The sequence below is a fragment of the Arachis hypogaea genome, chromosome 8 (assembly GCF_003086295.3).
Source record: "Arachis hypogaea cultivar Tifrunner chromosome 8, arahy.Tifrunner.gnm2.J5K5, whole genome shotgun sequence".
NCBI classification, from domain to species: Eukaryota; Viridiplantae; Streptophyta; class Magnoliopsida; order Fabales; family Fabaceae; genus Arachis; species Arachis hypogaea.
The window spans coordinates 14,670,471-14,688,119 of NC_092043.1; the positions used below are offsets into that span (position 1 = coordinate 14,670,471).

Sequence of the window (17,649 nt, forward strand, 5' to 3'; positions counted from 1 at the left end):
CCAACCTTTGGTATCAAAATGTGTGCCCGGTTTGCTACCAGCTTCAATACTTTTCACACACAAAGCACAAAAGATGTCTACTAAATTTTTGTTCCATTGTGCAATTTCTTTTCCATCATTTTTCTCTTCAGATGTGATCAAATTCATTGTTGTATCCATCAAACTTATCATATGATAACAAAAATTATTCCATAAGTTCATACAAAAATTGAAAGATTGAAAACAAAATAAATCATAAAATTTTAAGTCAGGTATACCTAAATACTTGTTATGTGGTACACAATAATAAATTTTATAAAGTATTATTATCAATTAATAAGACTAATAAACATACAATATTATTCTATTCTAGTAGGCTAATAATAACACAGGAACCGGATATATTATAAAAACAAAAGAATCATAGAATAATTAATTAACATTACTTGAAAAAAAAAATCACAAGAAACAATAAACTGATAATATGATTCATGAATCAAATTTTGGAGTTCTAATTGAATCAATTAACACTTTATTTTGATACTAACTCAAATTTTAGAGACTAATAATTAACATATTTACTTGATTTATTCTCTGTACTAATATAAATAGATTTATCATTAGTCAATAATAAAATTTGTATGTAATCCAATGTTAGTACTGAGTACGTCCATTACCCACCTATGTATATTGGCTCACCTTTACAGATCATAAAAAATGGGACACATATCTCAAATAAACTACTCTTATGATTATATATCTATATTTACATATGTATATACATGTTGTTATTATAATTTGGACTAATGCTCATGCAAAAAAAATTTTATGATTGGTTTTCATCAACCTCTTCCCGTTTCAAAGAACAGAAAAAAACAAACAAACATAATAGATCTACTGAAAAAATACAAAATTAACGCAAAAAAAATAATATAAATAGATAGAAGTTCATACCTAATATGTGATAGAGATGTATTTATGTTGAAATTTGTGAAGATTAGGTTGAAAAATAAAAAATATATGAAGATTGTGTTAGATTTTATGAAGGTTAGGAAGAGAAGTTAGAAATATATGAAGATTTTAATGGCAATATAATAGCGGGAAATATGTGCGGAAAAATGAAAAAAATTTGGTAAGCATAAGCCAGCTTTGAAAAGCTCCCTCCTAGGTGCTTTCAAAAGCACCCCTAACTTTTAAAAGCCGCAAGCACAAGCACGAGCTTTTTAATTTACCAAACGCAAAATGACGTGCTTGTGCTTTCACCTCCTGAAAAAGCTTTACCAAACCCAGCCTAAGTAAAAGAGATGTCATTCTCTAATTGCAAAAATGTATGAGTATCAACTTGCAAAAAAAATATAAGACAGATAGATTTCTTTATAGTTAGAGATTTGTATTAATCTTTTATATTTCTCTTTAAGGAATAGTTCTTGTGCACTCTTCTTGAATTTTAAGAATTGAGAATACATACCATTTGGTACCCACAGACATTGAGTGTATTTGAAATTTGGGCTAGAGGAAAAAGTTTTAATTTTGACACCGGAGAACAAAAATATAAACAAAAAAGGACATAACGAACTAAAATAGTATTTTACCCTATAAATAATAACCGAATGTTTTGGCAAAAAAAATTGGGTACGAGTTATGTTATTATCCCATTTGAAAATATATTAACAGGATGTTAAAACTAATTTACCAATGGAACTAAGGTTCTACGTATTCTTTAAGCTGCCTAAGAATTCAAATCACAGCTTTGTGGTTAAGATTTCAAGAGGGAAAGAAACAATAAAGAAAAATTTTCATATGTACAACCTAGTCACCTAAATTTAGTACCACTTGTTGATTGTTCAGCAAATCCAGACTATTGTTACCTTCATCTTTAGCCCCATACAACAGAATTTTCCTGTTTCTTATTCATGATTTGATCCCCAAATCTTCCATTGATTGAAGATCAGCTTTTCTCTTGATCTAAATCACAAGTTCCCCTTGTCATATACTCATATTGCTATCACAAGCCATTTGATGATTCTCAAGATCCTCATTTTAAATTTGTATCCTTAGCAGTTCCCTGATTTATTCCCACTTGATTTTTTATTCATTTTATCTTCTATTACTTCCTTACTTGTAATTTCCATTACTATGGTTTTATCTTCTTTGAGAGGGCTAAGATTAGAAACTCTAACTTCTTGCTTTGTTGGAGCTTTATAAACGACAGAGTTATCATGTTTTTCCTGTTCAGGCGACTTCTCCATTGTCAAAGAGGAAGCTTTAGCTGGCTTAATGCATGATGCAGCAGGACATGCAATTACAACAGTTGATTGGTGCAAACAGGTGCTGAACTCGGATCTGTTTGAAATTGTACCTTTGATTCCGGAGGCAATGACGCAGGAGTTGATGACTTTGTCAAACAACTACTTGTTGTAGCAACCACGTTTCTATGTGAAACCTTTACTTGTGATCCAGAATCTGACGTTGAAACTATTTGGGCACCAGAAACTATTGTGGCACCTTTTGCTGTACCGTTAGGAGTTGGATGAACTTCCAGCAATGGTTTTTCAGGAACTAATGTAGATTTCAGTGAGGAACTACAAGACCCCACAAAAGACCCTTGAGAAGGATGCTGAGGTGGTACAACATGACCATGAAGCGGTGAAGACTCTGTAGCAACATGCTGCAACAAATTTTTACCTGACATATTCAAGGTTGTCCTACCTGAAACAATTCAAACCAAAAGTTAGTCAATGAGTTAAAACTAACACATTTTCTAAAAAAATCATGCATCAACATTGTTTACATCTAATATTATTGTCACAAAGTATATATATATATATATATATATATATATATATATTTTAAAGCAAATAAATATGACAATCCACATAGGATATATCAGTAATTTTTATAGTACATGAGCAAGGCTGCCAAAGTAGTACTAAATTAGTACGAAATAGAGAACCTTATAGCTTGACACATCTGACAATCAAATTTTATCTTGCCATTTGAATTTGAAAGAAGCATAAGCACATAAAACATGATATAATGATATTACATCTGTCCCCAGAAAAAAATAGTATTTGATGGAAGTAAAGTTAGCAACTAGCAGGTGGTCTTCAGACAAGGCACAAAATACATCTCCCCAATCATCAGCTAGAGCCACAATAAAATAAGGTCGACAATCACTGAACCCAAGACTCTTGTTGATGATAAGGACCAAAGAAATATCGCAAATTCTGGAATATGATTAAAGTTTTACTGTATTTTTATAATTATAATTTAATACAAAATAGAAAAGACATTCACCGTAACTGGTCATTCCGGGAGCAGTTAACTTTTTTAATGGCATATCAAGGGCTAAAGATAATGAGTGACGAGTTGCTTGTTGTTCAGCAGTATCATAACGCGTGCTGGTCAAGATGGGTCCTGAATTGGTACTGTCATCTTTCTTTTGCAAAAAGTTCCACCTCTGCAAGTATTTGGGCAGCCCAGGATAAAATATAGAATAATAATGGCATGCATATAATGAATCTTGGTGATATGGTAGGTCCAAAACAAACCAAACAATTTAAAATATGATACAAGATGGCAGGATCTTAATACATAGTCCATCATTCAAAAATTGCCTTGAGTGAGTTGTTCTACTTTTAGAGCTATGACAAATTAACAACAAACAAAATACACATCCGAAAAAGTGATATTAAAGCCCCTACTAACTTCTGTTTCATTTTCTTTACTGCCTACTGAAAAAAAAAAAAAATTGACTATCCAGTGATGAACATATTGCTTTACACTGAATTAAACATTCACTTGCATACTGAGAAACTAAATAACAACAGTTGATATAAGATCACATAATTTGCAAGCTAAGGTTGAAATAGTTACTTGATATATCTGTTTAGCAGTTCTCTTAACAGGAAAGTTGCCTCCTTTTGCAATGGTAGCCCAATGCCCTTCACCAAATCTTTGAACAGCATCTCGTAGCAGATTGTCCTCTTCCTCTGACCATGCTATTTTCCTCTTTTTGGAAGCCATGTTGCTACCATCTAATCCCTTGCTTTCAATATTATCTGTCAATGATACAGCTGGCAGTGTCTGTCTCTTAATAGTAACTGGAAAAATAATCTCTGTTCCTTGCATCAAACTAGAGGATTGTGATCCCTTGTTAGAAGTTTTAGATTTATTGCAAACTGGAGCATGTATAGTCAGTGGAGCCTCAATTGTTGAACTACTAGGTGTTGATTCACTTAGTGAAGCAATCATTACCTAAGGAATGAACAATTCACAGAAACATGCCAGTGAAATGTTAAAGAATAGCACAATTGCTAGTCTTATATTTGTCCAGTATGAAACAGATTTGCAGAACATTGTAAAATATATTATGGACTTCTTTCAGAAGTAAAATATGGAAAATTAAGGTAAGGATAAGATTCAATAAAATGTAATTTAATCATGAGAACATGCAATCAAACAAGCACTATGTAACCAGCTAAGGCAAGAAATCTAGATATAATGTATAATTGGAGAAGGTATAGGGCCAGTGACCTTCACCTTCACACATGCCACAGTCTCTGATGCTACTTCCGGGCTTATTGGGGGTAATGCTTCAACCTCATATTCTAGGTCACTATCATCATCCTAGAGTTTCATCACAATCACAATCAGATTCAGATCTTCACAAAACAAGCAAAATTCAAATAATGTAGCTCCAGTCCACACATCAATGTGACACATACCAGAGGTTCCGCGCCATTTTCGAGATTTTCGAGAAGGGCATGACCGTAGGCTAAATGCCGCCACAGCATCTGATACTCCCTGGCATTAGAGATCCCAGTTGAGGTTCTCTTCACCAATTCATTCCAATCAATTTTTGCGTTCGGACACTGAGCATGAGCCACCTCCTGAAGTAAGGTTAACACCGTCGTTGCATCGTACCTTTGCAACACCACAAAAAGTTCTCAATAAAAAAATCTCAACGAAATTCGAGAAAAGAGTGAAATATAATAAGAAGATGAAGAACACCTTTGTGCGATTCTAGCAGCGTCTTGTTCCGTGAAAGGCACTAATTTGTTGGGTTTCTTTTCTGGAATTGTCATTCCTGGGAACGGGAAGAACCCTAAATGCTAGTATGAGAGAGCAGAGAGATTCTGTGTAATTCAGATTCTGGAGAAGAAGAAGGAAGTAAGACCGTTAGAGAATATAGCACACGCCACCCTCTTTTCTCTCTTGGCGTGCGTGCCTTTGGAATCAAGGAATATAACAGGAATTGCCATTGTATAACTCTAACTAATAATATGGTATTCCTTCTTCAAATTAGTCTTTAAAATTTTTTTAATTAAATTCATTTTTCAAAAATTTTAAATTAATTGTGTTAATTTTTATGTTATTTTTTTTGTTAATGACGTTAAAATATGTTAATATAACACATTAAATGATACTATAATACATATATAAAAATTTTAATTGATTATTAGTATAATAAATTTATGAAATAGATCAGATCAAAATATAATTGAGGAAAATACTTGAGACATTGAAATTCTATAATTTGAAATTGATTTGATCTAGTTTCATAAATTTATTGTGTTAACTTTCAATTAGAACTATGATATAATGTCATTTAACGTATTACATCAACTAATTTTGATGTCATTAGCAATGGAAGTGGCGAAAAAACTAAAATAACTAACTTAAAATCTTTGAAAGATAAATTTAATTTAAAAACGTTTTTAAAAACTAATTTAAAAAATGAATAATTTTTTGGAGACTAATTTAATTATTTATTCCTAATAATAACTATGTATGGAAATGAATTGTTAAAAACTTAAAAATATAAAATCCGATTGATTTTTTTTTCCTCGGAGATCTAATGGATTATTAATTACATCTTAAATATAAATTAAGTAAAATCTTAAAAAATTATATATTACAAAATCAACATTATTGAATTGCCATTATATATATTTTTTATTTTTATACAATTAAAATATTAAATACACAGTAATTTTTAATTTGTAATTTTTTTATAATAATTAGGATGGTGATTTCTTTTATATATGGTAACACTACTCGAATCTGTCGGTATCTATTCTGTCCCCTACTTACTCAAAACGGGTAATTACCCATTTCAGTGCAGGACAGGGTCTTAGACAGGGTAAAAGCGAGGTCAGATTCAGATAATACTCGGTATATGTATAATTTTAATATACAATATATGTAAAATAATTAGTAAAATAATTAATAATATTGTATCATATTTAAACTTTTATCTTAATTTATATTATGTATGTGCTTATGTTTATATAAAATTTGAAATTTAACTTTATTTGTTGGATTTTAATAATGATAGGAGCAAATAGGAGCGGATATCCACGGGAGCGAATTAGAGTTCAATTTTTTACTACCCACAAGTAGGAGTGAGGTGAGTTCTATGCGAGTTATTGTAGAGCGGGACGGAGTCGGGTAGGGCAAAAACCTGCCCATTGCCACCGCTAATTTTTGTAAGATCTGAAAGTTAAATTTAGGGTAATTCACACTAATAAATCATTTCAGCCTCAAAATTACACTAATATCCTGTTTTGATTTTCGTTGCATGCATGTCTTGAATAATTCTATGTAAATCGAAACAATTAAATTCGATTACACTTCCTCAATGTAAATCGAATCAATTGATGTCATTGAAGAAGTATAAATCGAGTTTAATTATTTTGCGTAAAATTATTTAGGATACGCATGTAACGAAAATTAAAATAGAACATTGGTGTAATTTTGAGACTGAAATGATTTATTAGTGTGAATTATCCTTAAATTTATGGGTTTAAATATAAGAATGTTATTAACTTATTACTATTTCGTAAACAATTAATCTCCATATCTAGGTCATTTAATCAACCAAGTCCAACCAAGCAACTTTAACCTAATTCACCTCCATGGGCCAATACTTTTAACAAACTTTTGACTTAACACGCGAATATATATATAGCTGTCTTTTTTATGTGGATTTCATTTTCTTTTTCGAATTTTCTCAACATTTTTTGTATTCTCTTCCTTCTCTATGTTCTCTTCGTTTTCTGCGTTCAAGATCAATGTTGTTTTATCTAATTTGAAGTTTTGAACAGGTATTTCCTTTTCGAAGATAATGAACGATTCAAGTTCAGACTGTCAATTGAACCAGAGTGAATTGGATTATTGTTTTAAATCGAATCAAGTGGTTCGAATTTAGTTAATGAGTTTGTTAGTAGTTTAAGATTCTGTAGTTGAATAATTTTGTTTTTGTTTGTAAAAATTGTTGTCCATAGTTGATGGTTTGAATTTGAATGTAATGTAGGAGTTCTGAATCTGAATTATTATTTTGATGATTTGTTTCGTTCCGAGTTTCGGTGCATTTGGAATTATAAATTGGTTTATTTTGGAAATGTTTTTTATGTATTTTCAAGTTCAGACTATAAATTAAACCAGGGCAAATCGGATTATTATTTTGAATCAAATCAAGTGACTGAAGTGTGGTTCGAATTTAGTTAATGTAGTTTGTTAGTAGTTTATGATTATATAGTTGCATAATTTTATTTTTGTTTGTGAAAATTGATGTTCATGGTTGATGGTTTGAATTTGAATGTAATGTAGGAGTTCTGAATCTGAATTATTCTTTTGATGAATATGTTTCTTCCCAATTTCGGTGCATTTGAAATTATAAATTAGTTTATTTTGGAAATATTTTCGGTGTATTTTCAGTTTCTGTGTGATGTTGATGAGCAGTTTGTGCCAAAAGTAGGGATAACTTTTAACACGTTTGAAGAGGTTGAAAAATTCTACAAAGATTATTCTAAACTTGTTGAATTTTTTACAAAAATTCGGAACACAAATAAAAAAATAAAATTAAGAACCAATTAATTACATGTAGCAGAGAGAAAAAATGAAAATCAGATATATATCCAACTCAGAAGACAAATCCCTCAACTAGACTAAATTGTTCTGCAAGAATTTATATACATATATTGAAGGACGTTGTGAATATATGATTTACTTTTTATAGTTGAACCTTTTAGATGGTGGATCAGCTATGCAGTCAAATTTCAGCCATTTTCATGGACATATTATGAATTATCAGTTTAAATATTCAAGAGAATAAGATAGATTTTTTAGTATTTATGTAAAGGCATTTCGGTATTTTATAACCGTTTCGATGTAATTTATGTAATTTTTATTATGGAAATGAGGTCTACTTTTTATATTTTCTTATTTTGTTCCATTTTACCATGTTACTATTTGTTTTAAAATTAGTTTTTTCAATTTTTTAAGAGATTTATTTGTTTTAAATATACAGTACACAGATAATTCAATAGTTAAGTAATGTAGAAATTCAACCTACACCATTTTTATATCTCCTGATGAAAATCTATAGAAAAAATTATAAGCATTCTCGGTGTTTATTTGAATAGTTTTTGGTGTATTCGGTGTAGCAATTTGGTGTATTACATAAATTATTCTTCTTTTTCTGTATTTTTTGTGAACTTTGATTCATTCAAATTAACAGGATTTTAATATAGTATAGACAGGTTCTTAAAAGTTTAAATTTGCAAATAAATTTTATGAAATGTTTGGATTGAATATTTACAAAGATACAAAGAATGTATTTATTTTAATTATATATTGCACAGACAATTCAGTAAACAACTAATATAAAAATTCTTAACAATTTACAATATTCAAACTATCTACTATTAATATCTCCTGATGAAAATTTAGGGCAAAAAACATATATAAGCCAAGGGTAGCCAGAATTTACGTGAATCCGCCAAGTTGAAAATTGCTTCAACAATTAACCAAAGTACTTCTCTATACAATTCGAACCAGCTTAGTTCGAATTGCACTTGTATATAATTCGAACTGAATCAACTCGAATTACTTGGCAACATTCGCACTAATTCGAATCAAGTTGGTTCGAACTTAAAACATACATAATTCGAACTAGATGAGTTCGAATTATATAGGTGGAAGCTAACCAAAGTAATTCAAACCAAGTAGGTTCGAATTACTAATTAATAATTTGAACCAGGCTGGTTCGAATTAGTTAAGACCAGACCTGTATATATATATGGTGTGAACGTGAGTTGCTCTCATTAGAGGGGTAAGATGGCTAGTGAGGAGAGTTTCGTAGTGTTGGTTCATAACAGAGGATCCATTAAGAGAAAAACTCGTTCCAGTGTGAAGTTCACTGATAAGGATCCTCTGTGTATGATTGTTAGGCCTACGACGAGGTATGAGGACCTTGTTAGCTCTGTACTGCTGAAACTTGGTCTCGAAGGTGTGAAATGGGTTAAGAAATTTTTCTATCACATTCCAATCATGGTGCTCCAGGAAACCGTTAAGTATGATTGTTTCACGATCGGGAGTGATGAGGACATGCAGGTCATGTTTCATTGTCGCCGGCAGTTTCCAAAGGTGAGGACACCAGAACTGTTGGCAAAGTTAGTTGACGTGGTATCCAGCTCGGGGGGTTCGAACCGGAATACCACCACTTTAGCCACGGTAGCCGGCTCTAGTTCCAGACCTACCGTTGCTTCTTCCTCCGTCCCTGCATACGAGCCACCCGTCCAACCTGTTGCCTCCCTTTCGTTCGCTGTTGATCTCAACGGCAGTGTAGGCAACGAGGCCGAAACAGGGGAATTTCCGCAAACCTCTTTACAGTGTGCTGCACCGGCTGGGGTTGGAGATGGATTTTTGGATGATCCAGAGGACGATGATGTCGAGACGGATATGATTGCTGATGACAGTGGCGATGATGTCGGAGCAAGTGAGTCTGCTGGGGCGGGCGGTGGTTCTAGCTCTGGCACACAGCAGTACCCTCCACATTTTTCTTCTTTGGACTTGGATGCCATGAGGCAGGAGGGATTTCCTGGGCAGCCGGCTGGATTTGGCGCTAGAGATGGTGAAGGGTCTGCAGGTCTGACAGAGTTTCAAGTTGGTCAACAATTTCAGGATAAAGATAAGGCCCTGTTAAGTGTGAAGACTTACAGCATCCGTCGAAGGGTACAGTACAAGGTCGTGGAGTTTAACTATCGCCGGTACGTGGGCAAGTGTTCTGAGTTCGGGAATGGGTGCACATGGTTGATTCGCCTGAGTCTCCGATAGTGCAAGGGCCTTTGGGAAGTCAAACGCTACAACGGACTACATACGTGTCTCGCCACCTCCATCTCCAGCGACCACAGGAGTTTGGATTACCATGTGATATCGGCATTCATTATGCCAATGGTTAGGGTTGATGCATCCGTCAGCATCAAGGTGCTCCTAAATGCCACCGCCGCACACTTTGGGTTTAGGCCTACGTACCGGAGGGTCTGGTTGGCCAAGCAGAAGGCTGTTGCCCTCATCTATGGTGACTGGGATGAGTCATACAACGAGCTCCCAAAGTAGGTGTTAGGAGTCCAATTGACGATGCCTGGTACTGTTGCAGTCCTTAGGACAAGTCCTGTTCGTATCGGTGCACAGCTAGACGAGTCTCAAGCTTATTTTCATAGACTATTCTGGACGTTTACACCATGTATCGAGACATTCCGTCATTGCAAGCCCCTAGTTAGTATTGACGGCACCCATCTCTATGGTAAGTATGGGGAACGTTGCTTGTCGCGATTGCACAGGACGGGAACTCCAACATACTCCCTGTGGCATTCACATTAGTCGAGGGTGAGAATGCTGAGTCGTGGGCATTCTTTCTCTCCCACATGCGTGAGCATGTGACACCGCAGCCGGGACTGCTGGTTATATTGGACAGGCATAACGGCATCAAGGCCGCGCTTGAGGCTCCTGACGGAGGATGGTTACCTCCGTCGCATACCAGGCATTCTGCATTCGACATGTAGCGCCAAATTTCGCCCTAACCTTCAAAGGCAAAGACGCAAGGAGGCTACTTGTGAATGCGGCGTACGCTAAGACCGAGGTCAAGTTCCATTACTGGTTTGATATTCTGAGGTCTGAAGACCCGGTGATGTGTGACTGGGCGAACCGGATTGAGTATTCATTGTGGACACAGCATTGTGATGAGGGGCATAGATTTGGACACATGACGACGAATATTTCTGAGTGTGTGAACTCAATCCTCAAGGGTGTCAGAAACCTTCCTGTGTGCTCGCTAGTGAAGGCAACATACGGAAGGTTGGCCGAATTATTTGTTCGCAAAGAAAGAGAGGCTGAGGCGCAGCAGGGAACCAGACACCAATTTAGTCAGCACTTGGTGAAGTGTATAGAGGCCAACTTGAAGACGGCTAGGTGCTTCACGGTGGCTTTGTATGACAGGGATAACTCCGAGTTTACCATCGCAAAGACAACTCCTACTAGTTCTTTCTCACTGGGTAGCTATAGAGTCTCGCTTGCATCTCAGACATGTGACTGCGGATACTTCCAGGCACTTCATTTCTCGTGTCCCCATGCACTGGCATGCTGTGCCTACTCACGCCTTACATGGGAGCCTTACGTCCACCAGGTGTATCGTCTTAGTTCGGTCTTCATTGTGTATCGGATGAGTTTCACACCTCCCATTCCGGAGGATTTCTGGCCACCATATGACGGGCCGACTGTCATTCCAGACCCTAATAAGAGGCGTGCGAGAAAGGGTCATCCGAGGTCCACTCGGATACGGACCAATATGGACGAGGCAGACCCGAACCGGCCAAAGAGATGTGGGCTTTGTCGGCAGCCCGGCCACACATGTCGGAGTTGCCCACAGCTCCGAGGAGCAGAGCACACACGGGGACATGATTAGGTGTATTGCTAGCTTTGGTACTTTTGTTATTTCAATTTCGCGTTTAGATTCCAGTATTATCGGTTTTCTTACTTGTAGTTGGTAAGTGATAAAATTTGTTAATGTTAGTGCGATGTACTGTGAACAAGGTTGCGAGAACCGGACCGGTCAATAAACCGGTGAGGTCACTGGTTCAATGGTTCACTGGTTCGACCGGGGTTGAACCGGGATTCAACCGGTTTAATTAAATATTAAATAAAATTATTAAACTTAATAAAATTCAATAATTTATAACTTAATAAAATTTAATATTTCACATAATAAATTATCCATTACTTAAGATTAGAGGTTACAAACAACTTCAAACATCAAAGTTTATAACTAAACAAAAAATAAAACGTACATAATGACAAACCCATAATGTTCTACATTCAAAAGATACAATTACTAGCAATTCAGCACTCTGAGGTAACTAAATAGTTTTCCTCAACATCTGCAGTATGGCTTCTGAGTCTCTTAGTTCCTGGCTTTCTTGTGATTCATCAAGCCCTTGAGAGAAATCAACATTAGTGTAAGTTCTAATTCCAGGACCATGTCCTCCACTATTAACCAAACCACTGATCTAATTTCAAGCACAAACTCTTTCAAACCCACCTAGCAGGCTAGCATCTACTACATAAGCAAATCACCAAGGTGGTGATCAACCAAATACCATGAATAAACAGAGTACACCACTTTGTGCATACAGAAATAAACCATGAACAGAATCAGAACATGAACAGAGTAAACAGAATTCATAGGAACATGAACAGAATCAGAATCAGAACATGATCAACCAAATACCATGAATAAACAGAGTACACCACTTTGTGCATACAGAAATAAACCATGAACAGAATCAGAACATGAACAGAGTAAAAAGAATACACAGGAACATGAACAGAATCAGAATCAGAACATGATCAACCAAATACCATGAATAAACAGAATACACCAACGAACATGAACAGAGAGCAACATGTTTTTTGTGATAGAGAAGAACAGGAACAAGAACAGAACCATGAACGGAGGTGGAAGGAAGAGTATTACCGGCGAGCTGAGCGAGGTGGAGAGCTGGGCGACGACGATGGAGGTAGGGAGCTGGGCGACGGTGATGGAGGAGAGCTCGGCGACGACAGTGGAGGTGGAGAGCTGGGCGACGACGGTGGAGGTGGGAAGCTGGGCGACGGCGATGGAGGAGAGGTGCGACGGTGGAGGTGGCGAGCTGGGGGACTACGATGGAGGACCGGAGCTCTGCGACGGCGATGGAGGAGAGGTGCGACGGCGATGAGTGGCTGTGGCCTGTCGGAGGGTGAGAGGGTGAAAGAAACTGAGTGGCTGAAGAGGGTGAGAGGGTGAGAGGGTGAGACGGTGATGAAGAGGCTGAAGAGGGTGAGAGGCTGTGGCTTGTGCGATTCAGGGAGGATTAGGGTTCGTGGGTGATGAAGATAGCCCTTTTCTTTTTTTTTTTTCTTCAAAACGACGCCGTTTTGAAGTTTAATTTTCAAACCAATAAACCGTGAAAAAACCGGACGGTTCTCCCGGTTCAACGGTTAACCGCCGGTTCGACCGGTTTTTTCACCGGTTTTTTGCAAGCCGGTTTCTTACCTTACCCGGACCGGTTAGGTGACCAGTTCCCGGTTTTTCCGGTTGAACCGGCCGGTCCGGTTCGGTTTTCAGAACCATGACTGTGAATGGGATCATAATTGATGAATATGTTTTGTTTCCAGAGTTTTAAACGAAATGTATGTTGAATGCACACCGGAATAACAAACTCTATGAGTTAAATTAAGACATGACGCAGAAACTATGCTAGTAACAGAAATTAGTGTTTGGAACGAATTGTGAGTAATTCGAACCAGGTTCGAATTACTATTTGATGCAAATTGAGAGTAATTCGAACCAAGTCGGTTCGAATTACTTGGGGGGTGGTTCACGTGTGTAATTCGAACCAAGCTAGTTCGAATTATGCGAGTTGTAGTTTGAACCAAGTTGGTTCGGTTTATATGTTAACGTAGTTCGAACCAAACTAGTTCGAATTACATAGTAATGTGCTTTGGCTGATTCGTAAAGCAATTTTCAGTTTGGCTGATTCAGGTAATTTACCTGCTCCCTTGGCTTATTTCAGTTTTTTGCCCGAAAATTTACAGTAAGGATTTAATAATACAGCAGATGGATTGGAGAGCCTAATGACTTCAGATTCTTGAATGACTTTATCTCTCGATTGATTTATTTCCTCAAAGAGAATGAGTGAAGTATAATCGACTCTGAAGTGTTCAACTACAGTTTAAAGAAAATTATTTATTATACTCTGTTAATTTAGTAATAGAGAGTTATCTATTTTTAACGATAATTACCTGTTTCTAATTCTTTCATGCATATTTTTTCTTTTTGATCTTTTTCCAGATCAATTATTTCCAGCCATTTCATCACATATATTGCACAATCCCAACTAAAGACAAAAATGAAATATCACATTAAACTAGGACAGTAACAGAAAATACAGTCTATTAGGTTAATAGGTAACAACAACATCAAGTGCACCTCAATTCACATGAAATATACTGAAATACAAACCAAATGCACCACCATTATTTCTTGATTGTATCACACAACGTCAGTTCAAAAAGACAAGCAACTTAATCAAACATACACAAAATGACACCAGAAGTACTACAACAAAATTCTATGGGCTAGTTACAATAAATCCATGAACAAAATCTCTAAAAAATGGACAAAAACACATGCAAATTACTCAAACATGTACAAAATAACATCAAAGGCACTACAACAACATTTTTTTGTCTAGTTATAACAAAAAGAGGACAACAACACCAAGTGCAACTCAATTTAAACAAAATACACCGAAAATACAAATCAAATACACCGCCATTATTTATTGATTGCATCACAAAATGTCAGCTCATAAAGAATGCAACTCAATCAAACATGCACAAAACAACATCAAAAGCACTACAACAAATTTCTATGGGATAGTTACAACAAATTCATTAACAAAATTCCTCCAAAATAGAAAAAAAAACATGCAAATCACTCAAATATGCACAAAATAACATCAGAAGCACTACAACAACATTCTGTTGCCTAGTTACAACAAAAAGAGGACAACAACACCAAGTACCCTTCAATTTAGACAAAATACACCGATACAAACCAAATACATAGCTAGTATTTCTTGATTGCATCACACAATGTCAGTTCAAAAAGACATGCAACTCAATCAAACATGCACAAAACGACACCAAAAGCACTAAAACAAATTTCGATGGGCTAGTTACAACAAATTCATAAACAAAATTTCTCAAAAATGAAAAAAAAAACATGCAAATCACTCAAACATGCACAAAATAACATCAGAAGCACTACAATAACATTCTGTTGCCTAGTTACAAGAAAAACAGGACAACAACACCAAGTGCACATCCATTCAGACAAAATACACCGAAAGTTGTTACTGATTACTACACACGAACTCAGTTCAAAACATGCAAACACTCAAACATGCATAAAAACACATTCAAATCCCTTAAACACGTGCAGATATAGGTTAAACTATACCAAAAATACTATGTAATATTTTTACACCGACCTAACAATGTTATCACCAAATGAACAGTATAATGAGAACAATAATATCTATTTTAATGAAAAAAACACAAAATGAATACACTAAATAAACAGAAATATGATGATCTAGTATTTTGGATAAAAAATGTGAAAGAGAAAAGTGAAAAAATTGGACGATTAGTAAACAGTACCTTCAATACTATTTCGTCTTCTGTTTCTGTGTGAAGATTTAGAACGTAGCTTTAAGATTTCCTTGAGTTGTCACGAAGATTTTGAGCATCGTTTGAAATTTGATCATTTCAATTTTGATCGAGGGAGAAGAAACGTTTTTCATATTAACGTTCGCGCTAGTGAATAGTTGCGAGAACGCGTGTGTTGACTAGATCAAATCAAAATCAGATTTCTAATTCCTTTCATGAATCTTTTATGTAAATAGAATTAATATAAATCTTTTCCTTTTTTTGGTTTAGCTTAATCTTAGGGATTTTATTATTAGAAATCTTTCCTTTATTTTAGACTAGTATTTTTTTCTTCTTTCCTATTTTATAGTTATTTCTATTTCTGTAATTCCTCTATAAAGAGGCTGACTCCCTGTATATTTGATAATACAATATATTCAAACACTTCAACTTGGTATCAGAGCAGGATGTCTGCACTGTGCCTCTGATTTATAGCTATGGCTGATAGTTCTTCAGTCATTAATCCTGAACAGAAGAAGAACACCACTTCTACTCTATCAGATTTAAAATCTGAGTAACGGATACTAGTTAGTGGTGACTCCCATTCAGTTCAGATCACCATATTTCGACTCAATGGGTCAAACTACTTTAGGTGGTCTCAATCAGTTCAGATGTATATCCGTGGAAGAGAGAAAATTGGATATCTCACCAGTGAGCGAAGCCAGCCTAACATCACTGACCCACAATATAATGTGTAGGATACTGAAAATTCCATAGTAATGACATAGCTGGTGAACTCAATGGAGGAGGATATCAGTAGTAACTACATGTACTATACCACTGCCAAAGAACTGTGGGATAGTGTCAAGGAGATGTACTCTGATCTTGGGAATAAATCCCAGATTTATGAACTTACTCTAAAAGCTAGAGAATTCAACAAGGGAGTGACAATGTCACCAAATATTTTCACACATTGAAGTGGGTGTGGCAGAATCTTGACCACTTCAATAACTACAAGTGGAATTCAGCCGCTGATGCCAAACACCACCAACAAATAGTGGAAGAAGGGAGGATATTCTAGTTTCTTGCAGGTCTCAATGTGAAGCTAGATGAAGTTTGTGGCAAAATTATTGGAAGAGCAATCCTACCCTCAATTGGAGAAGTATTTGCTGAAGTTAGAAGAGAAGAAACTCGTAGAGCTGTGATGATGGGAAAAGGCAAGACTGAATAGACTTTTTTGGATTCTAGTGCACTCTTAGTAGCACCTGCTGCACTTAAAAGTTCATCAAATCAGAAGCACCCTTCCAATTTTTGGTATGACTACTGCAATAAACCTCGTCACACCCGAGAAACCTGCTAGAAGATTCATGGAAAACCGGCAATCTTAAAGGCAGCAAACCTGGTCCCAAAATATGCTCCACCCCAACTGCTCATGAGGCTGAAAAATTATCATTGATTAAGGAACAGGTTGAGCAGCTCATAAGGCTTTTAAATTTCAGTTCTGTGTTTAGTACTCCTAGTGGTTCTTTGGCTCAAACAGGTAATTTTAGTATTCCTATGTCCCTTAACTGCATCTCAAACTTGAATGCACCATGGATTGTCGATTCAGGTGCATCTGACCATATGACCAACCTCTCCCCTTTATTTAAAACTTATTCTCCTTGCTTTGAAAATGAGAAAATTAGAGTTGCTGATGGTAGTTTTTCATCTATTGTTGAAAAAGGTACAATTAAACTGTCCAAAAATATTGACCTAAGAAATGTCCTACATGTACCAAAGCTTTCTTGTAATCTTCTCTCTATTAGTAAAATCTACAAGGATTCTAATTATGTTGTGACATTCTTGGACACTCATGGTATTTTTCAGGACCGGACCTCGGGGAAGATGATTGGCAATGCTAAGATGATGGATGGGCTTTATCATTTTGAGGATATTTTGGAGGATAAAATAGCTCAAGGATTTAGTAGTATAAGTTCTATACCTATAAAGGACCAAATAATGCTTTGGCACAATAGACTAGGACACCCTAGTTTTCCATATCTCAAACATTTGTTTCCAAGTTTGTTTAAGAATATTGATTCTTCCTTACCTAAATGTGAAAGTTGTATTCGTTCAAAGAGTCATAGAGCTCCATAT

At 35.7% G+C, this 17,649-nt stretch overlaps 2 protein-coding genes across 3 annotated transcripts; one reads left to right on the top strand and one right to left on the bottom strand.

Moving 5' to 3' along the window:
* Window positions 1–1,592: 1,592 nt before the first annotated feature.
* Window positions 1,593–5,234, bottom strand: LOC112705040 (uncharacterized). Of its 2 annotated transcripts, none has more exons than XM_029288350.2 (6): window positions 4,993–5,234; window positions 4,707–4,905; window positions 4,522–4,608; window positions 3,856–4,236; window positions 3,283–3,439; window positions 1,593–2,688 (listed from the first exon to the last, which is right to left on the bottom strand). In XM_029288350.2, exons 1-6 carry the CDS (start codon window positions 5,064–5,066, stop codon window positions 2,282–2,284), a joined length of 1,305 nt encoding a protein of 434 aa, XP_029144183.1. In that variant the 5' UTR covers window positions 5,067–5,234; the 3' UTR covers window positions 1,593–2,281. The 2 variants fall into 2 exon arrangements, with proteins under 2 accessions (XP_029144183.1, XP_029144182.1); XM_029288349.2 differs by having other exon boundaries at window positions 3,277–3,439.
* A 5,720-nt stretch (window positions 5,235–10,954) lies between these two features.
* LOC114924344 (uncharacterized) lies at window positions 10,955–11,728 on the top strand. Its single transcript, XM_029288708.2, has one exon. It carries the CDS (start codon window positions 10,955–10,957, stop codon window positions 11,726–11,728), a length of 774 nt encoding a protein of 257 aa, XP_029144541.2.
* Window positions 11,729–17,649: the final 5,921 nt, after the last annotated feature.

What these genes read in the sequence shown, in the direction of transcription:
- LOC112705040 (XM_029288349.2), bottom strand. Translation starts at nt 5,066, where the DNA reads ATGACAATTCCAGAAAAGAAACCCAACAAATTAGTGCCTTTCACGGAA. An exon ending in CTGCTAAACAGATATATCAA is followed by an intron (nt 3,440 to 3,855) that starts GTAACTATTTCA and finishes AAATACTTGCAG; the next exon opens with AGGTGGAACTTTTTGCAAAA. An exon ending in TCCCGGAATGACCAGTTACG is followed by an intron (nt 2,689 to 3,276) that starts GTGAATGTCTTT and finishes GAATTGTTTCAG; the next exon opens with GTAGGACAACCTTGAATATG.
- LOC114924344 (XM_029288708.2), top strand. Translation starts at nt 10,955, where the DNA reads ATGTGTGACTGGGCGAACCGGATTGAGTATTCATTGTGGACACAGCAT.